At 46.5% G+C, this 24,455-nt stretch overlaps 1 protein-coding gene and 1 long non-coding RNA gene across 4 annotated transcripts in view; one reads left to right on the forward strand and one right to left on the reverse strand.

Annotated features, from left to right (window-relative positions):
* The window catches only part of GOLGA1 (golgin A1), a 48,734-nt gene that overhangs the window by 5,422 nt on the left and 18,857 nt on the right, over nt 1-24,455 (reverse strand). For both annotated transcript variants that reach the window (XM_019421158.2, XM_019421157.2), the window contains 9 exons: nt 18,890-19,015; nt 16,579-16,674; nt 13,378-13,473; nt 11,389-11,538; nt 10,785-10,880; nt 4,496-4,585; nt 3,550-3,652; nt 3,276-3,433; nt 2,694-2,837 (listed from right to left, as the gene is read on the reverse strand). In XM_019421158.2, coding sequence (XP_019276703.2) covers nt 2,694-2,837; nt 3,276-3,433; nt 3,550-3,652; nt 4,496-4,585; nt 10,785-10,880; nt 11,389-11,538; nt 13,378-13,473; nt 16,579-16,674; nt 18,890-19,015 — 1,059 coding nt within the window. The remainder of the gene's footprint in view (nt 1-2,693; nt 2,838-3,275; nt 3,434-3,549; nt 3,653-4,495; nt 4,586-10,784; nt 10,881-11,388; nt 11,539-13,377; nt 13,474-16,578; nt 16,675-18,889; nt 19,016-24,455) is intronic.
* LOC109250176 (uncharacterized) lies at nt 1,342-16,071 on the forward strand. 2 transcript variants are annotated; one of them, XR_002072908.2, is made up of 4 exons: nt 1,342-2,567; nt 2,745-2,853; nt 13,682-14,131; nt 15,914-16,071. It is a non-coding gene; the product is annotated as an uncharacterized LOC109250176 (long non-coding RNA). The 2 variants fall into 2 exon arrangements; XR_008424345.1 differs by having other exon boundaries at nt 1,342-2,217; nt 2,339-2,853.

Here is a 24,455-nt window from a genome sequence, read left to right on the forward strand (position 1 = left end):
ATAATCAGCAATACAGGAAAGAACATTAAACATTTCTTCAAAATCTCACAAACTTAGTCTTTCCCGTGACCTTCAGGTCTGAGTCACTGATCTTGCACCGAGTAGCTGGAATTGTGAATAGTGTGTGTTTTTCATTTATCACAGTTTTCATAGCTTTCCACGGTTTCCCTAACTTCTTTTTTTTTAAGTAGGCTCTATGCCCAACGTGGGGCTTGAACTCATGACCCTGAGATCAAGAGTTGTGTGCACCACCTACTGAGCCAACTAGGTGCCCCCTTAATTTTAACTTCTAATGTGACAGTAGCTCGAGGGGATGCCCCATGCCTTAGGGCGGTGCTGAGCCTCCATTTTTGAACACGGCAGTAACAGCAGCTTCCCTTTCTCCAACGTGTGTCCAGTCTCTCGGCAGGACTGAGATGGCTCTGCCACAGACCCAGCTCCCGTCAAGCACATTAAATGGCCTCCAACACATCCCATTTTATAAATGATAATGTGTTGTTTCAATCTGTATTCTCTTGACTGACCACTGGCACTCACCCAAAAGTACATTTGCGATTTTATGTATTTTAAATTTTACCTGATTTTCTAGGATTTTGGTTCACTGATGAACTCATCTAACAAATACTGATTAAATCCCTACTACAGGCAGACGCTGTCCTAGAGGCTGGGGAAAAGCAAGAAGCAAAAGAAGAAATGCTCAGGGGCACGTGGGTGGTTCAGTTGGTTAAGCATCCAACTCTTAATCTCTGCTCAGGTCATGATCTCACAGTTGTGAGATCGAGTCCCACGTCAGACTCCGCAATGAGCACAGAGCCCGCTTGGATTCTCTCTCCCCCCCCTCTCTCTACCCCTCCCCCGTGTGCTTGTTCTCTTTGTCTCTTGCTTTCTCTCAAAATAAATAAACATTAAGTTTAATTTTTTTAAATGTTTACTTATATTTGAGACAGAGCATGAGCAGGGGAGGGGCAGAGAGAGGTGGAAACAGAATCCAAGGGGGCTCCAAGCTCTGAGCTGTCAGCACAGAGCCTGACATGAGGCCCAAACTCACGAGTCGTGAAATTGTGACCTGAGCCAAAGTCGGATGCTCAACCGACTGAGCCACCCAGGCACCCCAACAAATAAACATTTAAAAAAAAAAAAAGAAAGAAAAAAATGAAAAATATCTGCTCTCAGGAGGAGAAAATGTCAGTGACCGTACATTACATAAGAAGGTATTAAGAGGCCTGGTAAGGGGACAGGAAGTTCTGATGGTGAGGGCTGCCAAGCATAGTGGGGAGGGGGGGGTGGGGGGGGAGGGGGGCCCTCCTTAACAAAATGACATCACAAAGGAAGTGAGGGGATTACAGGAAGGATATTCCAGACAGAAGGCTCAGCAAGTACAAAGGTCCTGCGGCGGGAGGGTGCTTGACAGTCACAGAAAGGCAAGGCCAATGTGGCTAAGAGGGGGTGCAGTATAAAGGGTACTAAGGGGCCAAACCACACAGGGCTTTGTGGGTCACTGCAAGGATGTGGCTTATATTTACAGAGACAGGGGAAGTCATCAGAGGGCTGGTACAGAGGGGGTGACAGGGAAACCATTAGAAGCCCAACACCAGCCTGCAGGGAAGAAATGGTAACCCCACCTACGGTGGCAGCAGTGGTGGGGGTGAGATGCAGCCCATTTGGGGTATAGTTTGAAGGGAGAGCCAGAAGGATTTGTTAATGGTTTGGATGTTGCTTGTGTAAGAAACAAGGGCGCTGAGAAGGATACTAAGATTTTTACTTTTTACGTTTACTGAGACAAGAGCAGCCCCCATTAGGCAGCATGGTGAATGTGAAGTTGGGTTTTGGACGGTTTACGCAGATGCCTTTTAGACACTGCCACGGAGACAGAGACAATCTAGAGCTCCAGGGAGCCGTCTGGCCTTGAGATAAGGATGCGGGCGCCCAAAGTGGGCAGTAGAGGCAGGACTCTGAGGGAGTGAATGCCACTTAGAGAGGAGGTCTGAGGGCTGGGTCCTGGGCACACGGAGTTTGTGCGCTTTTCTGTAGTTTACATTTCACAGTAAGATTAAATGCACATGTGTAAGCGAGAATGAGCATTTTTTCCTTTTGTTACAGATCTAAAAAAATACACACCCACAATCACACTTTGGAGGCCAGAGCAGTGACCAGCCAGCACCCTTAACTTCCCAGCGCACTTGGAAACCAGGATCAGAGGAGACCCTGCACTTGCAGGTGCAGGGGCCTGAGGAGTGGGTGGAATCGGGACATTTATTAAGCCTCTACCAAATACGAGAAATTTCACAGGACAGCTAACAAACTTTCATTTCATACCCCGATGCCCCTCCCCTGCCAGTAAAACCGCTAGAAGACAGGCATCACTGGGTCATTTCACAGCCACAGAAAGGAAGTGAGAGGTAAGGCGATGGGTCCAATATGACCCAGCTGGTGACAGCAGCACCTGTGACATCTGGCCTCACTACTGCCTGAGCGCAAATACTCTGGACATTATCTCAAGCGTGGGGGAGGTGTGAAAGGAAGACTGCACAGGTGGAAGTCCAGGAAGAAGCCCTTCTGGTGAAGAGGTAAGATCTCTCCCAAGAGGGGCCCGGGGGCATGAGCCGAACTCTCGGAGAAGGGACTGAACGGTTTGAGGCCCAGAACAGGGAGAGGGCGGGGAGATCAACAGCTGAGGTAAAGCGCACCCTCACCTTGTTTTTCTCCACGAGTTGCTGCTCCAAGTCCTGTTTTTCCTTCTGCAGCTGCCCTAGGTCCACAGCCCCCACCTCACCATTTGGGATTCCCTCTGCAGCCGGAAGCTGGTACCCGGGGTCCTGCGTGGCCCTCGAGGCCGCCTACAGGATGGACAAGGTAATGGTCAAGCTAAGCCACAGGTCCATGGGGAAAGGGGGCCAGACTGGTTCCAAAGGTGCGGGCTGATGTGCCGGAACAGGCAGCTAGCTGGCCAGGAACCAAACCTGGGCTGTAGAGATCCTGTCCAGCGCCTTCCAGGGGGACAGGCAGCTTTCTGTGCAGCGAGCGTGCTTGGAAGGAAAGGGCTCTACTGAACACGGACACGTGGCGCCACATCCGACGGGCTCCTCAATACCCACGAGCTCCTAGTCAGGTAGGCACCCCTACTTTAAAGAAAGGGAGGTGACCTGCCCAACATCCCGCAGCTAGTGAGCGCCAGCTCTCCTCCCCGTCTTCCCACCGCCTCCTACTGGCAAACTACGGCAGGCAGCCCCGTCCTGCTGCCGTCACACCGGCCCGCGGCTCAGATGGGGACTTACGTGAGGCTCGGGAACTGAGCGTGTCAACCCCTGCTCCGGGACGGCCAGTCTCAGCACGTCGAACCCCGCGGCAGCCTCGGACTCCTCCGCCCTAAGGCTCTGCAGGGCTTCCAGCTCGCTCTGAAGCTGGTGCATTTGCAACAGGGCAGAGTCGTGACCTAGGCCGGGCAGAGGGGAGCACCAGTGACTCCTGCTGCTTCAGGACCGGGCCACTTCAGGGCAGGGGTACTGGGTGGGAGCAGGTGAGAGGGCTCGGCAGGGGCGGACTCCTCACCTTTCTTCAGTTGGAAAATTTCCTGCTCTTTCTGGAGAATCACTTCAGCTTTTTCCTGCAGACTCTGCTCCTTCTCATCTACCACAGCTGTGAGGTTAGCAGCCTGGACAGAAAAGCCAACGTAAGAGAAGGCCGGCAGCAGTAACCGCATCTCCCCCAAAAGAAATCTCCACTTTTCCGCTACCCGGGGTCCCCCAGGAATCCCTCCTGGAAGTCTATAGCCTCGAACATACCCTAGGCTACCCTCTACTCCTATGGACATAGCACAATTCTGGGGCCAGGGCCCTGCACAGGCCGCCCGCCCCCCACCCCCCCAGCCTACCACTAGCGGGCCTACCATAGATGTGGTTGTTCTGCCCAGCCTTCCCCAAGCTGTCATAACCATGACTTCCGTGTCCTGAGTACCTGTGACATGCCTAGCATTTGATACACATGACCTCATTATGATCTGAAAGGTGTAATTATCCTAAAGTCTTTGCAGACGCAACTGAGACTGGAATTTATGTTAAGGACTCACCGAAGGCCTAGAGTCCATTCCCTACAAGGTCTGGGGCCCGATGCTGAGTCTGTCTTGAAAGGAAGCTTTGCCCACCCTTCTCGCCGAGGGCTCAGCTGTACTGCGTCCTCCGGGGCCTGTGGGCAGCGATGCCCCTCACAGAGTCAGAGCCCAGGAGGCACCTGGATGCGGGCTTTTCCCCAGGTAAGGCTTACAACAGTAACCAGCCATCAAACATCCACAAAGGCCATCCCGTGGGGTGAGGATTTCTTTATGACGTTTTTCTCCCACCTTCCTAGAGACCTCAGGGTCATCAGTCACACAGTTCCTGGCATTCCTGACACCTGTGTCCACCCCCTGGAGGAGGACACACGGGGAGGCAGGCTGGTCCTGCCCGAGGCTGGAACATACCACCCTTTGGCCCGTGCCTCAGGGTCAAACGGGGCCTACCTGTTGCTGGAACTCTTCCCTCTGCTTCCGCACCTCCTCCAGGGCTTGAGCCATTGCGACACTCACAATTTCTCTTTGGCTCCACTCTTCCTACAATCCAGAAAATGGGACACTGAGCCGCCAAACGCCTCACGGGTGTTTCACTGCACGTTATGTGCCGCCCACTGGGGGAATGCCATCCTCCGTCCTACAGATTTTCTTCCTGCTGCCCGAGGGCCCTGGACTGCCCTCTCGCTGCGGTGCCGTCTGTGTGCCTCTGAGAGCTGTCCTGGTGTACAACCCACCGACCTCTCCGCACAAGGGCAAACCGCCGAGGCTCGGGGATCCCATGGGCACACCAGCCAGTCCTCGGGCCACGGTTAGGGGACTCAGAACTCCAAGAGAAGAGCTGGTCTGATGAAATCAACACAGAATAGGAAGGAAGATTCTCAGGCCATGTGAATGGACTAGTGGACCGGAACAATCCAATTATGGGAAAAATAATCAGCATTTACTGAATTAAATAGGGCAGGGCAAAATGCCACAGACTCATCAAAATTATCCATTTTATAAGAGAAAAAGGCTCTGGTCCCACAGCTAGTAAGTGGCATTGCCAGGTCTGAAGCCAGCGTCTGAGCTTAGAGCCAAGCCTCTGGATGTTAGACTGTACCACCCAGAAAATTTTCTACATGGAGCCGGGCTGCCTCCCTGGCCTGCCCCACAGCACAGGAACCACCTCCTGACAGACAGACACATCGGTCCTCTTCCCGGAGACGAATGCCGTGCTCACCGATCAACCCCTAGACTTCTCAGGTGCCTACATTCTGGTCAGGGACATCTGTGGTTTGTGTCTACCCCAGATCACACCGTTTTGGGGGATAAGAGCCTCATCACTGCTATTCCCCACTTCTACCCTGCAGTTCTGGTAGGGCTGCCCATGTTGCGGCTACAAGGAGAAGCATGGGACTCAGGCCTGGCCAACTGAAGTCCTGCAGCCCCCTGGCCAAAATTATTTGTTCAAGGGGTGGCTCTGTCACCTAAGATGGACCAATCAGAATCCCTTTTTACATCAGAAGCCTTTTTGATAAGCCAAGGAGAAGCCCTCTTTCCTAAGCTGGCATGTCACCAGCTTGGAGCTGCTGCTGTGATGACCACCCGATTTGAAGGCCGTCACCTGCATCGTGGGGAAAAGCAAGGCCAAGAGTCTGGGTAACTGACAGGGCAAGAAACAGCATGATGCAGGAAGGAAAGAGACCTGAGGCGCTCCCCACCCCCAAGTTCCAGTCGGACAAGTCTTTCTGGTTCTGGGAGCTACTCAACTCCCCTATGACACCTTTCAATTTGTGTCGGTACAAGTGAGTTGATGGAAGGAGACACCGGCCTCCTGGCCAGGGGAATTCTGGCTCCTACTGTGGAGTTGTCAGAATTGACCTTTCTTTGAGTCCATCTCTAGTAGAGACGAGGAAACCTAGCGTCTGAATTCAAAAGGCAGGAGCCCGCGCTGCGCCAGACAATACCCCTCAGCGGGGGAGGCAGTGTTGATACAGGAGAAGCAGCTACGGAAACGTGGCCCTGCGAGTCCAGGCGGCAGGTGGCAGAAGGCTTTTCCGGGGAGGTTTAGAAGAGCTTGGACTGCTGGTGTCTAAGAGGACGGCCAGCAGACAGAGCGCGAGGCAGGAAAGCAGGTCAGGGCAGGAACCAGAGACTCAAAGCACCTCCATGCCAGGAACTGCATGGGATACTTTTTATCCACGGTCACCCTCGAGCCTCGGGGCAATCCTCTCGAGGTCAAGGGTTATTATCTTCAGTTTTGAAAAAAGGGAAACTAGACTCCTTCAAGAGTCAGCCGGTGAGGGGCTAGGCTGGCACACAGGACGGGGTCTATGTGGCTCTGAAGTCTGTGCTACCGCCAGAGCCGCATGCAACCCAGGACTGTAGGATTCGAGGTTGCCCGGCACAGTCCGGGTTGGCCGCAGGAGCCACCAGGCTACCCACGTGTGGCAGCTCCCTGCACCTGGGAGTATATTCCCTGACAGCAGTCTAAATAGGTATGCACCTAAAAATAGTGCTTCAAAACACTTGAGGCAAAGACTGACAACCAGCAGGATTAAAGAGAGAGACAAATCTGTGATCACAGTTGAAGATTTAACACATCACTCTTACTAACTGATGGAACAAGAAGACAAAAAAGAAACATCAGAAAACATAAAAGATTTGGACAACACTATCACCCAACTTGATCTAATTAGCATTTACAGAATGCTTTCCCCTCACAGCAGCAGCGCACTGAAACATTTACCAAAATAGACTCTGTATGACAGGCTGGGCCATAAAACAAACCTCAGTAAACATCAAAGGGCTGAAATCATTTAGTGTATGATCTGATCATAATAGTATTAAACTAGAAATCCAAGATCGAGAACATTCCGCAAACATTTGAAAATTAACCACACTTCTAAACAGCCTGTGTGAGCCAGTTTTTATTCCCGCCTATCGGCCCCACTGCCCCTTTTATCCTCTGCTTTGCGACGATGCTACATCTGGTCTGAGGCTCTGCAAATGACATTTCTGCTCGTCCAGCTGGTTCCATGTGAACCTCTGCTAACAGGAGGAGCTCGAGGCAGACTGGAAAGCAGGAGAACACAGCAAAAGCCTTGCTCCTTCCTGTCCGCTTCTGCGAGCAGTCTGCACTGCCCTGGCGGTGGCAAGAAGGCAATTTCTTCCCGCAGCCGCATCTGTATCCGCTCTGCAGGTTCCCCAGCCCCCGGGGCTGATTTCACTGGCTGCCCTGTCCCCCAGCACACCAGCGCCCGCTGAACAGCGTCCCCTGCTCAGCGGCCCAAGTGCTAGACCTGTGGGGCCCTTTGTCTTAATTCCTAAGTTTAATAATTCAACCTTCTTTGCTTTGTTCCCTTAGTTGTAGCTGTTTCTGCAGTGGCTACCTTCACACTATCTTTTGCCTGTTTCAGTGCTGGACTAAAAACTTTACATGAGATCAAGAATTCTCACTTCAGGGGCGCCTGGGTGGCTCAGTCGGTTAAGCGTCCGACTTCAGCTCAGGTCACGATCTCGCGGTCTGTGAGTTCGAGCCCCGCGTCGGGCTCTGGGCTGATGGCTCAGAGCCTGCAGCCTGCTTCCGATTCTGTGTCTCCCTCTCTCTCTGCCCCTCCCCCATTCATGCTCTGTCTCTCTCTGTCTCAAAAATAAATAAAGGTTAAAAAAAAAAAAAAACAAACGAATTCTCACTTCAATAAATGGGTCTGGTTCCTTTATCCTGACTGGACCGTGACTGGACCGTAGGACAGATCTTCTGGTTCTTTTTGTGTACCTTTATTCTTTCTTATTGCCTTATATCTTCTGTCCTCCTATCTAGAATCTTCCTCCACCTGAATGATGCTCTCTAGCACTTCCTTTAGGGCAAATCTGTTGGTGACTAATTCCTCGTTTCTGGGTTTTTTTTTTTTTTTAATATGAAATTTATTGTCAAATTGGTTTCCACTCCTCGTTTCTGTTTTATTGGTTTTTATAGGTCTACTACTATTGTGTATCCGGGTACAGACTTCAAAACTTATCTTGGGAGAGCCTGCCTGGCTCAGTTGGAAAAGTATGTGACTCTTGATCTTGGGGGGTCATGAATTTGAGCCCTACATCAGGTGTAGAGATTACTAAAAAAAAATAAACTTAGGGGTGCCTGGGTGGCTTAGTCAGTTGAGCACCCGACTTGGGCCCAGGTTCACGAGTTCGAGCCCTGCGTTGGGCTCTGTGCTGACAGCTCAGAGCCTGGAGCCTGCTTCAGATCCTGTGTTTCCTTCTTTCTCTGCCCCTCCCCAGCTTGCATTCTGTCTCTCTCTCTCTCTCTCTCTCTCAAAAAAACAGAAAAAAATAAATAAATAAATAAACTTAAAGAAAAAGGAAAAATAACATTTATCCCATTTGGATTTGTAAGAATTCTCACACCTGTACCTGTGAACTGACAGCTTTCAGCTATTTGGAAAATTCTCAGCTACTGTTGCTTCAATAATTGCTTCGACCTCACATCTGCATTCCCTTCTGGGCCCCCACTGACAGGTGATCAAACACCTTGCAGCATCCTGTCTTCTTTCATGTTTTTTCTGTATTTCATTCTGCCTTTTCTTCTGTCTCACTAATTCTCTTATGAGTGCTCATCTGTTGTTAAACATATTAGTTTTTAAAACAACTTTCCTGAAGTATAACTGACACTATGCTGCGCATATTTTAAGTGTGGAATGTGATGGCTTATGGTGAAACCATCACCACAATAACAACCGTGAAAATACTCATTACCCTCAAAAGTTTCCTTGTGCCTTTTGGGTGCCTACTGCATTGGGGTCTCAGCTCTACACTTTCCAACTCCCACACTCTAATTTGTTTCCCTTTTAAAACTGCTTCCATTTAGTACAGTTTCCAAATCTCTGCTGAAATTTGTGATTTTGTCTTTTATGCCTTTAAACATGGTAAGCAATGTAATATCTGAGCCTCTGAACAGGACTTCCTGCTTCTGTACTTGCCTCCTTTCCAGAACATGCTCCACAAAGAACCAGAATGATGATTTTAAAACTTCTCCCATCACTTCTTTGCTTAAAACTCCCAAAGTCTGCTTGCCTGGCTCCTCTCCTCTTTTCCCTGAGCCCATTGAGCAGCAGCCACACTGGCCTTGGTGCTGTTTTCTGAACTAAGTGTTTTTTCTGCCTCAAAGTTTTTCTTTTGTTTTTTAATTTAATGTTTATTTTTGAGAGAGACAGAAAGAGAGTGAGACAGAGTGCAAGTAGGGGAGGGGCAGAGAGAGAGGGAGACACAGAATCTGAAGCAGGCTCCAAGCTCTGAGCTGTCAGCACAGAGCCCGATGCAGGGCTCAAACCCATGAACCATGAGATCATGACCTAAGCCAAAATCGGACACCCAACCGACTGAGCCACCCAGGTGTCCCTGCCTCAGAGCTTTTCTATTTGCTATTTCTTTCTGTTTTTTTTTAATTTTTAATTTTTAAAAATTTACATCCAATTACTTAGCATATAGTGCAACAATGATTTCAGAAGTAGATTCCTTAGTGCCCCTTACCATTTAGCCCATCCCCCCTCCCACAACCCCTCCCGTAATCCTCAGTTTGTTCTCCATATTTAGGAGTCTCTTCTGTTTTGTCCCCTCTATTTGCTATTTCTTCTGGAATATTTCCTTCCCAAACATTCACATTGCTGGCCCCTTCTCATGACTCAGAGCTTTTGCTCAAATATCACGGAAGTCCTCCCTAACCTCCACCTTAGAGCCCTCTCCTCTCTCCTCTTTGTCCTTCACACTTGCTTTACTTTCTGCACTGCACTTACGACTATTTATCAGTTGTTCATTATCTAGTTACAAGCGCCACCGGAGGGAAATTTTGCCTGTTTTGCTCAATGCCACATGCCAGCACCTACACTAGAGCCCACAGGTACTCCACTCTTTGCTGAAGGAATGCATGAAAAAATATCTGCCACCAAAGTACACGTTTCCCACGATATAGCACTACATCATTAGCACCTAACTTAGCAGAGACTATTACTGAAAGCTTACTTAATGCAGACCCACAGCTTTGGGTGTTCTCAGAGAAGGTCTCTGCCAAAAGATCCACAAGATCTTTGTGTCGTGACCAAGCTGGGCAAGTACTGCAATGATCCATCATCTAAGGGCTCTTACGAACGGGGCCAGAGGAGGCTGGAGGCCTGTAAGAAAGTGGCAGAAACTCTCTGCATCCAGTTACGTCCAGGCAGTGAAGGGGGCAACGTCTGATTAAAGAATCTGATTAAATAATCTGATTAAAGAATCAAGTTCTCAGAAGGGAAAGGGTAACAATCCAGCAGACTGTTTCTCATCTCTACATGTGGTCTCCGACATAAACAGATGGGGTCCTTAAGACAAGTTAAGCCCTTGTTTTCCTAATCTCGCTGGAAAGATCAACAACACCAGTGGTTTGACAGCATGACTTTCAGGAAGCTGCTGACGATGACACAGAGGAAGGGCTGGATGCATGAAGTCAGACCAGCACCACCTGGAACTAACTATGGAACTCAGACGAATTACTTATACGTGGAGCCTGAATGACGTTAATTGCACAGTGAGCATAATTCCTCCTCCCACCCTGGATCACGACAGGACTTAATGAGGTGACATTTCTAACAAATGTCTAAGGGACTGTTGAGCAAATGCCAGTTCACGCCTTCTCCACTCTGAGTACAGGACTTTTACTGGGCTGCTCCCAATACACGTATAAAAGATGGGCCACTGCTGTGACACATGGACACCGTTAGATAAATACCTTGAGCTTCTTTAGTTCAAGTTGGTGGTGTTGCAAAGAACGTTCACATTCATTCTTACTTTCCTTAAGGGCTGCGTTTTCTTGCTCCAGTTCTCTCTGCAAATTAAGAAAAGTATACATAAAACGAAAAGGGCGTTTCCCTATTTCCCCTGGGCACAGTCCTACAGACATGGAACCTTTACAAATGCACCCCACCTCCTGTGTCCCTGCAGGGGTGGGAGAGGAGATGGAAAATTCTCAGCTACCCTCCTCACGAGAAGAAATATGGCACTTAACTCTGACGGTGAGGAATCAGAGAGAGGGAGAAGCCATGAGGGAGGAACAAGAACACTGCAGAAAGAGGGGAGGAGGCTGACAGGATTGGTCAGGAAGCACAAGTCCTTGCGCAGCCCAGAAGAAAAGAAAACCCATCTGTTTGGGGTTTTATAAAAAGCAGCCTTTTTACATCCATTCTCATGAGCAGGTGTCTCAATGGAAAGATAAAAACTGCTCCAAAAAGTGGTTCTCTGTTGAAAGGGAGGCTGGTCTTCTTCCTGTCCACAACCCAGCGGCCCAGCAACGCGTGAACCTGGTGCTCACAAAGCTCACTCCTTTCCTCACGTACCACCTCCCGCTCTGCGGCGGTCTGGTCGGCCACCCGGGCGCTCTCCAGGGCAGCGAGCTGGGCCTCCAGTGTGTGGACGCGCTCCATGCACTGCCGTTCCAGGGCGAGGACCTGCTGCTGTGCCTGGCTGCTCTCCTTGTTTGCGGCGGCCTGCAGAGGACAGTATTCATGGTGACAGTGAGGACCTCATCCGTTCTGTCCCTTGGTGACCCAAAGATGGGTGTCCAGTGGAAACAACTCTCCTTCCTGTTCTCTGGCCTGGGCGCTGCTGAGGTCTCCACCTGCAGCCCTGCCGGGCACCCCTGGCCTATTCAGGAGCTAGAGTCTGGGACTGGTCTTGGTGCTGGGAGGACAGCTTAGGGCACCAGTCAGTCCTAAGATACAGCCCTCCTTCACCCTACTTGGTACTGCCCTCTATGGCTGAGGCTTTTCTTGGGGAGGCAATATGTATCTTCCTCAATTTACGATGGGGTTACAACCCTACAATCTCACTGTAAGTTGAAGGTATTAAGTCAAAACAAGCATCATAGCTCAGCCTAGCCTACTTTACTTTTTAAAGATTTTATTTTTAAGTAATCTCCACACCCAACGTAGAGCTTGAACTCACAACCCCAAGATCACGAGTTGCATGCTCTGCGGCCTGAGCCAGCCAGGTACCCCAGTTCTGAGCATTTAGAGTAGGCTAGGCCACGGGCACCTGAGTGGCTCAGTTGGTTGAATGACTGATTTCAGCTTGGTCATGATCTCACGATTTGTGAGTCTGAGCCCCACATCGGGCTTTGCACTGATAGCACAGAGCCTGCTTTGGATTCTCTGTCTCCTTCTTTCTCTGCCCCTCCCCTGCTCACGTGCATTTTCTAAGATAAATAAATAAAATTAAAAAATTAATAAAGTAGTCTAGGCTACTTAAAAAAAAAAAAAAAGAGGGCCACCTGGCTGGCTCAGTTGGTGGAGCACGTGACTCTTGATCTCAGGGTTGTGAATACAAGCCCCATGCTGGATGTAGGGATTACTTCAAAATAAAATTAAAAAAAAAAAAAAAATAAATAAATAAATAAATGCATGCTCAGTACACTTACATTAGCCTACAATTGGGCTAAGTCTGTTTTATATTAAAGTGTTGGATATCTCCTGTAATTTACTGAATACTGCACTGAAAGTGACAAACAGAAAGTCTGCCCAGGGGCTGCGGCTCCCCACCACAGTCTGGTATCGAGGAAGAATATTGTATTGCACACATTTAGCCCAGGAGAAGCTCAAACTTCACAATTTGAAGTATGGTTTCTACTCAGTGCGTACTGATTTCTCATCTCATAAAGCTGAAAATCCTTAAGTTGAGCCATTATAAATCATGGACGGTCTGTACAGTACAGTGACGATGAACAAGGGCTCTGACCGAAGAAAGATGCGGGTTCTGCCATTTACCAGCAGGGAGACCATGACCACTGGGTTAGTGACCCAGTCTTTCTGAACCAGCTTCCTCTAGGGAATGAGAATAGTATGTACTTCTTAGGTCTATAGCAAGGACTAAATACAACACGTGCAGAATACTCAGCACAGTGACTGGCACGGCCAACATACAATAAATAATGCTTTCGTTTCTCTAGCTCCTAACTCAACACCCCACCTGGGGCTGCAATGGTTGGCCAAACCCCTCGCCAAATTCTCCTCAGTCCTGGCCGCAAGCTGAGGTCTGACTGCCGGCAGAGTTACCGCCTCTAACAGTCCCAGAACTAGGCCGGGCCCCATGGCCGGCCATCAGATGGCAATTAGCCAGTCCCTCCCTCCTTGGGTAACTCAGATCCTTCAGTACGTAGCGCGTCCGGACTCCCTCTACCACAGCTGCCCTCCTGCTCACACCCAGTTCAACAAGTGTATCTGAGGTCAGGTCCTAGCACCTCACCGGGGTGAGTCTGGGGTGACTGCAAAGGCGTAAAGGGCAAGCAAGCATCGAGGGCCTAGAGCCCAGCAGCCACAACCACCACTTACAAGCTCCCGAATCTGAGCTTCCTGAGCCGCCACAACGTCACCACTGTGCTTCAGCTTCTCCTCAGAAGCCTGCAAGCTGTGCTCGAGCTCTTGCACCTGAGGGGGAAAGGGAGCGTCTTCATTCAGAAGAAGTCACAGGGTGGGAACAAATGGCTTTAAAAATCAAATCCGTTTAAATATCATTACCACTATTCTACCATTCTTTTCCTGCAGTCTATTTTCGTGACTTTTTAAAAAAAAATAATTCTGGGCAAACTTTGTATTTTTCCTCTTCACTCAAGTTTCCTTTTGTGTCTCAGTGTAGCCTTGAGAACCTAGATTATTTCCTTAAGGGATGTTTCACAATCTACTGACCCACTGCCTCCTGTGCTGGTGCTCACGTTGTTTCCCGCTTTCCTGTCTGAGACAGTTAATGTCTTCACTCGACAGTTTTTGACCTGGTTTGAGCCACTTCCTTACGACAGATTCCAGGAAGTGGGATGACTGCTCACCGTACAAACTTTCACTCATTCTACAGACGTCAACCGAGTCTGACTGTGTACCCGGCACCGCACTAGGACGTTAGGCCGGCCCCGCAGATGGGACGACACCCCGTCCACAGAGCCAGATCTTCCAACGGGCCATTTTTATCTGATTTGAGCTGTCTTTGCCAATTTCCCTTATAAAGTCTTCTTGATCGCTGAATAACATTTGACCTTGAGGAAGCTTATTGTGAAAACAAACACAAGGAAGGTTGCAGCTTTGTCACGGAGAGGTAGGTACCCAATGGGCGGAGGATATTTTTAGGTCTCACGGCTCCTTATACATATTCACATGTAAGATTTAACTGCAACAACTCCCTGAGAACAGCATTATTTGCACAGATGAGAATAGCGTTACTTGTCCAATATCACAAATTTTATTAACGGTAGAGCCAGAACTGAAACCTAGCTTTTTAAACTCCTGAATTCAGAAAGGATCTACTCAGGTCCCAATTTAGAGGCAGAGCTCCAGAAAGATTCAGATCCACAAGAGGTTCAGCACAGAGTTATCATATGACCTGGGAATTCCACTCCTAGACAGAAACCCGACAGAAATCAAAGTAAAAGCTCACACAAAAACCTTGTTCACAGCACCACACTAATGTTCATTATTCACAATAGCCAAAAGGTGGAAATAACCCAAATGTCCGTCGACAAATGAATAGATAAACAAAATGTGGTACAGACATAAAAAAGAATGAAAGCCTTTTTTAAAAAGGCTTATTCGGCCTCAGGGCACCTGGCTGGCTCAGGCAGGAGGGCATGTGACTCTTGATCTTGGGGTCATGAGTTTGAGCCTCCATGGCATGGAGTTTACTTAAAATAAAAAAACTGGAAAAGAAAAAAAAAAACAACAAAACCCTGGCTTATTTGGCCTCAAAAAGGAATGAAATTCAGACACATGCTACAACATGAATGAACCTTGAGGCCATATGTTAAATGAAATTAGCCAGACACAAAAGGACAAATATCATAAGATTCCACTACTATGAGGTTTCTACAGTAGTCAAATTTATAGGGATAGAAAGTAGAATGGTGGCTGCCAGGGACTGGGGGTGGGAGAGAATGGGAAGTTAGTATTCAATGCAGACAGAATTTCAGTTTGAGACGATGAAAAAGTTCTGGACACGGATGGTGGTGGTGGATACACAATAGTCCAAATGTGCTTAATGCCACTAATTGTACACTAGAAACTATATTGAAATGGTAAATTTTATGTCACGTATTTTATTGCAATAAAAAATAGAAATTCAGAAATAGAAATGAATTCTAATAAAGCAAACAAAGCTGTGCTGAGAAAAATATACCTCTGAATATTTTTATCAGGAAATAAGATTTTTAAAATGAGCTAAGCAGGCGCCTGGGTGGCTCAGTCGGTTGAGCATCCCACTTCAGCTCAGGTCATGATCTCATGGCTCGTGAGTTTGAGCCCCGCATCGGGCTCTGTGTTGGCAGCTCAGAGCCTGGAGCCTGCTTCCGATTCTGTGTCTCCCTCTCTCTCTGCCCTCCCCCAGCTTGTATTCTATCTCTGTCTGTGTCTCTCAAAAATAATAAACATTAAAAAAAATTTTTTTTAAATGAGCTAAGCATTCGTGATAGTCTGAATGTTTGTGTCATTCATGCTGAAAATCTAATGTCTGATGTGACGGTGACAGGAGGTGATGATGCCTTTGGGAGGTGAGGTGTTCAGGTGATGCCTTTGGGAGGCGAGGTGCTCAAGTCCTGAGGGTTCCGCCCTCAGGACGGGATTAGTGCCCTTAAGAAAGAGGCTCCACAGAGATCTCTTACCCGTTCCACCATTTCGCACGCCATTAAACTGGCAAAATAAACACATAAAGAAATGGCTGGAAAAGGCAGCAAAGCAGGTATAGGACCCCTTCCAGCATGCTGGGGGAGTAGAGCCAAGTGCAGCCCTTGTAGGAACATTCTCGTCCTCCTTAGTCACATTAGGTCATTCTCTACCCTCAAGGCGACAAGGACAGAGCTGTTTGCTGCCATGTATTCTGTGGTGACAGGAAGAAGGTGGCAATCTGGACGTCCAGCGCCTGGCAGATGACCGCAGTGTGGTGTAGTAAGCGCAATCCAGTGGACGCAGCCAGAAGATGGAGCGGGTGAAAGGAACAGTGGATGTGGAACTGCATCACTCACAGAAATTAACACACACGCACACAGAACAAGGCCACCAATTTTAAGGTAACCCAACAACAAAAATTAGAATGGTTTCCTGTGGGAAGGAAGGGACTGGGGATAAAAGGGAATGAATAAACGAGAACAATTTTGTGTGGAACAATGGTGGCAATGTGGCAAGAATGAAGAAAATGACTAACTCAACCATGTGTAAGTAAGATCCAAAACAGTCCCTTTAAAAGAAAACCTCTGGGGTGCTTGGGTGGCTCAGTCAGTTGAGCGTCTGACTTCCACTCGGGTCATGACCTTGTGGTTCATGGGTTTGAACCCTGTGTTGGGCTCTGTGCTCACAGCTCAGAGCCTGAAGCCTGCTTCAGATTCTGCGTCTCCCTCTCTCTCTGCCCCTCCTTGCTCACGCTCTGTCTCTCTATCAAAAATAAACATTACAAAAGAAAAGAAAAGAAAACCTCTGACCCAGGGGATTCTCCCACAACCACGTCATCCAACCAGGTTACCACCCAGACATGGGAATCACTAAGAGTGAGGTTAGTACCCGAGTCTCCAGGATGTCCATGGCCTTGGCCTGGCTGCTTCTGGCTGCCAAGAGCTGCTGTCTGGTATCCTCCAAATTCTGCTCAGCAACTGTTTTCTGTAAGTTGAAGGAAGAGTATAAGAAAATAGTCATTTTCCCACTGAATAAAAACTCACTGATACCTACAATATACTGTGATTTGTGTAAGACACAAAGGACACAAATGCATTAACAAAAATAAGGGCTGATTGAGATAAATTTCACATTACATAAAGTATACACAGAGGGGCGCCTGGGTGGCTCAGTTAAGCATCCGACTTTGGCCTAGGTCATGATCTCACTGTTCCCGAGTTCAAGCCCTGTGTCGAGCTCTGTGCTGACAGCTCAGAGCCTGGAGCCTGCTTCGGATTTTGTGTCTCCCTCTCTCTCTCTCTCTGCCCCTCCCCAGCTCGTGCTCTCTCTCTCTCTCTCTCAAAAATAAGCATTAAAATTTAATAAAAAAAAGTATGCAATAAATTTGACACAGTCCTTAGTCCTTGAGGCTGGGGCAAAAGACTAACAAAAAGATTACAGAGTGCAGTAAGTACCCACAGAGGTGCCCTGTGCAGGATACTCGCCGCCTCAGGAAAGTGGGTGGCTTCCTAATTCACAGGTGGCCAGGGGTGGGAGGGAGCACCCAGGCAGAGGGAAGGTCAGTGAAATAGCCTGGGACACTCAGGGAACTACAACTTCCAAAAAGCTAAAGCAATGGTGGATTCAGGTCAAGAAACAAAACGAGAAAGTCAGGCAAAGGACCAGATCATGAGAAGCTTTTTATGCTGCAGAAAGGAGACTGAATTTAATTTTGCAGGCAATGTATTTTTTTTTAAGTGTATTTATGTATTTTGAGAGAGAACGAGCTGCAGAGAGGGGGACACAGGATCCGAAGCAGGCTCTGTGCTGACAGCAGAGAGCCCAATGTGGGGCTCGAACTCACAAACCATGAGATCGTGACCTGAACTGAAGTCAGATGCTTAACCAACCTTGAGCCACCCAGGCACCCCTGTAGGCAATATATTTTAAAGTGGGGCTGTCCAAACACTGGCATTAGACTAACTTGATTGGCGGAGGGGTACCTGGCTGTTAAACTTGGAGGTTTACACCTGGCCTACTGAAAACAGGCTATCTGTGGGTGGGAATATACACTTTAAAAAAACTCCCCAAGTAACTCCTATGCACACTAAGCTTTATAATGATGATGATGGCACAACAATAATGATTATAATATTACCAGCTGAAATACACTGAGACTTATGTTCTAGAGCTTCATTCTGAGCACTTCACATACTGTAACTCCTTGAACCCTAACAACAATTCTATTTCTTTGGTACAATTATCAACCCTATTTCAAAGAGGAGAAAACAAACACAAAGAGATTAAGTTACTTGCTCACAAACTGGTAAGTAGAACAGGCAAGACACAAACCTACACAGTCTGATTCTAGAAATCAATACACTCCAGAACCCAGGGTATACACACTTGTAGACTGTAGGGGAGCTGGGGAAAATGGTTAAGGGAATGAGGCAGTCAGGAATATCAGTTAGGCAGGGAGCGTGGAAGACTGTCAGGGGTGAAGGACAGACTTATTTTGGGTAGGGCAGGCTGGAGACTTCCGATATGAACTCAGCTAGAGCAATTGGAACCCCTGAAGGACGACGGTGGCAGTGGAGATGGAGATATTTAGTTGAAACTAAGTGCAGACAGACAGGGAGGGTCTAATCTGGGCCCAAGGTCTTGGCCGTGCCACCTTTGTCATGGTGAGGCCAGTCACTGGGATACAAAGGGAAGGAGGGGTAGGATATGGGCAGACAGTGGGCTCAGGCCTGATGAGAATGTGAGTTCACCTACACCACTGGGCAAAAGGCCAGTCCGCTCAACAGCCTCCCTCAGCGAAGGAGAGTCCCCTCACTGCTGAAGGTCATTCTTGTTCACACCACAGGCAGATGGTAAAAATTTTCCTTGGCCACCGGAAAGTACAAAAGGGTGGAAGAGAACAGGGCGGTAAGATAAGATAGCCCAAGTGGCATATATCACCGGTGGAGTTTATTGGCGATTGGGAGGGATGCTGTTCATTCACAAGCATCTCTGAATGAAGCACTCCCTTTTCTGAGGAAAACATGGTACACATGGGTTACAGGGCTGTTTTTGCTGGAAGCAGGACAATCAAAAGTTGGAGGGAGCGCTCTCCCACCCGGCTGCTTGTGGACTCTGGCCCTGCAGCTCTGTGACTGCATGAAATCTCCGGTGTTACCATTCCCTTCCCAGCAGTGGCTGCCCTAACAGAGCCAGCTACCTCTTTCAGGAGCTCGTGCACGTGTTCTTCTCCTGACAGGTTCTGCTCTAGTCTCTTCTCCAAGGATGAGACTTTCTCCTGCAAGTGTGTGATGAGTTTTTCTTTTTCTTGAGTATCGGCAGTGGCCTGCAAGTGAAAGCAGAGATTACGTTACTCTATGACCCCTCTCCCACTTCCTGTCTCCTCTTGGATCATTACGTTTCCCCGAAACTCTGTTCTCAACTGCCTCTCAGAAGAACAAACAGCCAAGATATCTTCCTTGAAAAGGGACACAGAAGATGCAAGATCAGGAGCCAGCACCACCCAGGCACTGGTTCAGACTGAGCACCACAAGAGGTAATCAATCGTTCATTCAACGTAAGCAACTGACAATGCGGGAAGGAACAAGGCTATTCCCTTAGTGGAATCACCCAGGACGCTGAGAAGATGCGCCTCCTTTTTAAGACAATCAGATTATACTGTCATGATGTACAACCTTTTACTCTCATCAAGCACACGTTTAATCCTATTAATCTAGAGTCCAATAGGGCCCACAACAACTTTAGCTCACACGCCAAACTTGGCAGAGCTAATCCCACTCAAGAAGGACCCCATAAGCTCTACAAACGACCAAAGAGAACAATGTTTCTGGACACATGGGGCTGGATGAAGGAGTAATGATGCCAACATAGCTGCCTTAATGAAGGCCTAAGAGAGAACTTCTAAAACACAGGATGACTTTCACCCTGGCCTCCCAGCACAGGGACCAGGGCAGATCCATTGTGCATCTCACACCCTAGCCCCAAACCAACAGCTATCCCCTTTTCAGTCTATCCCTTTAGCAATGATGGTAGTTAGTGGTGGTGGCAACGGGTTGGGACTTGGTTCAACAGAGGATCCAGGAAACTTTGAACACACAAGTTCTTAGATCCCTAGTGGTCCTTGTATTCACTGAGGTTGCCCATTCTCCTCTCTTCAAAAAAAGTTCGTACAGCATCAACATCTTACTATGAAGACTTGTACATCCTCACGGATACTCTGCTTCCTCAAAATCCCCTACTTAATGCTTCTGTTGCTCCATTTCAAGCTACAGACTTTCGTGTTCAGCTTGGAACCCAGTCAATCTCTCCTCAGAATAAAATGTAGCAACTTGGGCTTAGCGTTTTAGGAAGAAACACTTGCCATTCTACATTCTCACAGGGGTGATGGCATAGGTAGTAGAGGAGAAGTCTGAAGCACGGATTCAAGGTTCCATAGTTCAATAAACTTTTATCAAGTCTATACCGTATGTTGCCTTCTGAGGATACAACCAGACACAGTTCCTGATCCACAGATGGTGGCTGGTGGTGAAGACACATACACATGCAATCAATTATAAAACAATACAATCATACTGCAACAGAGGGACATATAAGGTGCTATGAGATATCAGAGAAAGGAGGGATTAACGGGGGAAATCACATCAGGCGTATCCAGATCAGGTAGAAGGGGGGTGAAAGAGGAACAAGCATTCTGGGTAAAGAACAGCACATGCAAAGAGGTGCCGGACAAGTTCGGCATGACCATAAAGCCGGGAAAAGAGGTAAAGACAACTCCCACGTCTGTGACTCAGATGTCTGGCCAGAGGGACAGAGAGAAAGAAAAAACAGTTTGGCCATGATGACCAATCATGAGGGGTCTCTTACTAATAATGCAATAATCAGAAAGTATAGCAGAGTGCAGCAGTGGCAGCTATAGTCTGCAGAACATGAGTAAGCATTTCCCATCATCCCTGGTCCTTACGACCACCCTTCACTGGTCCATTTATAAGGAAACTGAAGCTTAGAAAATAGCCCAAAAGCGCACACCTTATTGTGAAATTAAAGATTCAAACTCAGGTCTTCTGCAGCCAAAGCCTGTACTCATTCTACTACATATCAATATGAACTTGAGATATATAGGTGACTCTTTATAGTGAAAACCAAAGACCAAACAAGTTTTGGTGTTAGGCAAAATTAGGGACAGAAAAAGAATCAATTACAATTTCTGTTTAGTCTTCTTGTGTGCCATATCCTACATGGATCCTCCCCTCCAGTCTGGCTGCTTTATTTCAGGCCCCCAACACCTTATATGTTACAGCTAACATTATACTTAATGATGAGAAACTCAAAGCTTTTCCACTAAGATCAGGTATAAGGCAAGGATGTCCCCTCTCATTAGTCCTTTCCAACATTATATTAGAAGTCCTTGCTAATGTTAAAAAAAAAAGCCCTTGCTAATGTAATAAGGCAAGAAGAGGAAATATAAGTACACAGATTGGTAAGGAAAACAAAACTGTCTTTGTTAGTAGACGACATGATCATTAATGTAGAAAATCCAAATAAACTGGCAAAAAAAAACCCTCCCAGAAATAACAAGTGATTATAGAATGGTTGCAGGATACAAGGTTGTTATACAAAAGTCAACTGCTTTTCTATGTACCAACAATAAAAAAGTGGAATCTGAAATTAAAAACACAATACCATTTACATTAGCACCCTAAAATGAAATACTCAGGTATAAGTCTAATAAAATATGTACAAGACCTATATGAGAAAAACTACAAAACTTTGATGAAATAAAAAAACAAAACAGAACTAAATAAATGGAATGAGAGTCCATTTTAATGGATAGGAAGACTCAATACTGTTAAGATATCAGTTCTTCCCAACTTGACCTATAGATTCAATGCAATACCAACCAAAATCCCAGCAAGTTATTTTATGGATATCAACAAAATGATTTTAAAATTTATATGGAGATGCAAAAGACCCACAATAGAGCCAACACAATACTGAAGGAGAAGAACAAAATTGGAAGACTGATGCTACCCGACTTCAAGACTTACTATGAAACTACAATAATCAAGACAGGATGATATTGGTAAAAGAACAAATTGGGGCGCCTGGGTGGCTCAGTTGGTTAAGCGTCCGACTTCAGCTCAGGTCATGATCTCACAGCCCGTGAGTTCGAGCCCCGCGTCGGGCTCTGTGCTGACAGCTCGGAGCCTGGAGCCTGCTTCAGATTCTGTGTCTCTCTCTCTCTCTCTCTGCCCCTCCCCTGCTTGTGCTCTGTCTCTCTCTGTCTCAAAAATAAATAAAAACATTTTTAAAAAAATTAAAAAAAAAAAGAATAGATCAATGAAACAGAATAGAGAGCCCAGAAATAGATGCCCATAAATAACTTGACTGATCTTTGACAAAGAAGCAAAGGCAATACAATAAAGCAAAGACAGCCTCTTCAGCAAATGGTGCTGGAACAAATGGGACATCCATATGAAAAAAAATGAATCTAGACATAGAAACCTTACAACCTTCATCAAAATTAACTCAAATTGTATCACAGATATAAATGTCAAACTTAAAACTATAAAACTCATAGAAGATAACACAAGGAGAAAACCTAGATGACCATGGGGATAGCAATTATTTGTTAAATATACCACCAAAGGTGTGATGCATGAAAGAAATAATTGATAAACAGACTTCATCAACATTAGAAATGTCTACTCTGCTAAAGACAATGTCAAGAGAATAAGAAATCAAGCCACAGACTAGAGAAAATATTTGCAAAAGACACATCTGATAAAGAAGTGCTATCCAAAATGTAAAAGAAACTCTTACAATTCAACAATAAGAAAACAAATAACAAAGACAAAGAAATAAAAGTATAAGAATTTGAAACAAACAAAAACCATCATTATTCACAGATGACTGCTATTTAAGAAACTAAAAAACATCTGTATGTTAGTTATTAAGCTTAATAAGAGCTAATAAGTTGTACAAAACAATATACAAAAATAATATTTCTATAGGCCAGCAACAAATACAAAAAGTAATTTTTAAAAAAATATTTTTAAGTTCATTTTGAGAGACAGAGAGAGAGGGAGAGAGAGGGAGAGAGAGGGAGAGAGAGGGAGAGAGAGGGAGAGAGAGGGAGAGAGAGGGAGAGAGAGGGAGAGGGAGAAAGAGAGAGAGAGAACAAGGAGGGGAGGAGCAGAGAGAGAGGGAGAGAATCCCAAGCAGGCTCCGTGCTGTCAGCACAGAGTCTGATGAGGAGCTTGAACTCACGAACTGTGAGACCATGACCTGAGCTGAAGTCGAATGCTTAACCAACTGAGCTATCCAGATGTCCCTTAAGAGGTCTTGTAATCTCTACACCCAATGTGTGGCATGTTCCACTGACTGAGCCAGCCAAAAACCCCCAAACCTTCCATATCTTAAATATGTCCTAGAATAACCTGCACAGGTGGATGAAAACTCATAGCAGCCTTGTATGTAAGAGCAAAAGACCAGAAATACCCCAGTGTTGACTGTCAATAAGATGGATAAATTTTGGTAACTTCATAATATGTAGCTGAGAAAAGAACAAGTTATAGCAGCATGTACCCATATGAAAGTTTTTTAGGAATACAATGTTGAGCACAGAAAACAAGGTTTAGAAGAATACCTACACGATGATTTATATAATTTTAACATGCATGAGAAACAAAAGAAGATATATACTGTTTAGGGATAAAATAATGGTAAAATTATAAAACAAAATGGAAGTTTCTTCCATTGTTCTATAAAACAAATGGAAGTTTCTAGACAGTGTTTACTTAGAAAAAGGAGGGGTGCCTGGATGGTTCAGTTGGTTAAGCGTCCTACTCTTGATCTTGGCTCAGGTCATGATCTCACAGTTTGTAGGTTCGAGCCTCACATCAGTCTCAGCACTGACAGCGCAGAGCCTGCTTGGGGTTCTGTCTCTCCCTCTTTCTGCCCTCCCTTCCTCACTCTGTCTCTCTCTCTCAAATAAGTAAACTTAAAAAAAATTAAATTAAAAAAAAAGAAAAAGGAATGGGATGGAACAGTGAATAGCACATGGGGAACCTCAAAGATAAACATATTACTCTTTTTAACCCGGGGGTTAGCTACATAGGGGTTCACTGACTTGTTATACTCTCTATACCTTACTTATCTTTGTAAATGTTACATCTATTCAATAACGATAAACAAAACAATGGACTCCAAACTCATGATCTTCGTGATAAAACTGTCCTTCCTCTGGTGCTCTTAGCTCAATGATTGACACTTATCAGCCACTCAGTTGATCACTCCAGAAACCCGAAACCATCACCAAAACTTTTCTCTTGCTCCTCTTCTACATCCATTGCAGTAGCAAGTAGGTCAGTGTCCTCACTATTTCACAAAATGTCTAGTCCATTCTCTTCACCACCACTCTTGTCAAAGCCACCATGTTATGCCTGAACAGGTATAAGAGCTTCTTAAATGGACGCCCACTCAACATTTCCTCCTAAATCAATCCATTCTCCTCTGTGTTCTTTCTTCCAGTTCCCTGAATGTGCTAATCCTTTTCCTGCCTCAAGGTTTCTGGGTTTCTGGTTCATACTGCTCCTTGCTTAAAATTCTCTCCCACTGTCTCTCCCCCTCCGCAGCTGAAGTGTTACTTCCTCAAAGGAAATACTTGTTGACCCCCAAGGCTAATCTGATGCCATTAAAAGATGCCACAATATCCTGTAGTTTTGCTTCACTGCATGCATCAGGGTTTGTAATTATATATTTATGTA

The sequence above is a fragment of the Panthera pardus genome, unplaced genomic scaffold (assembly GCF_024362965.1).
Source record: "Panthera pardus isolate Hobbes unplaced genomic scaffold, ASM2436296v1 HiC_scaffold_20, whole genome shotgun sequence".
In the NCBI taxonomy this organism is placed as follows: Eukaryota; Metazoa; Chordata; class Mammalia; order Carnivora; family Felidae; genus Panthera; species Panthera pardus.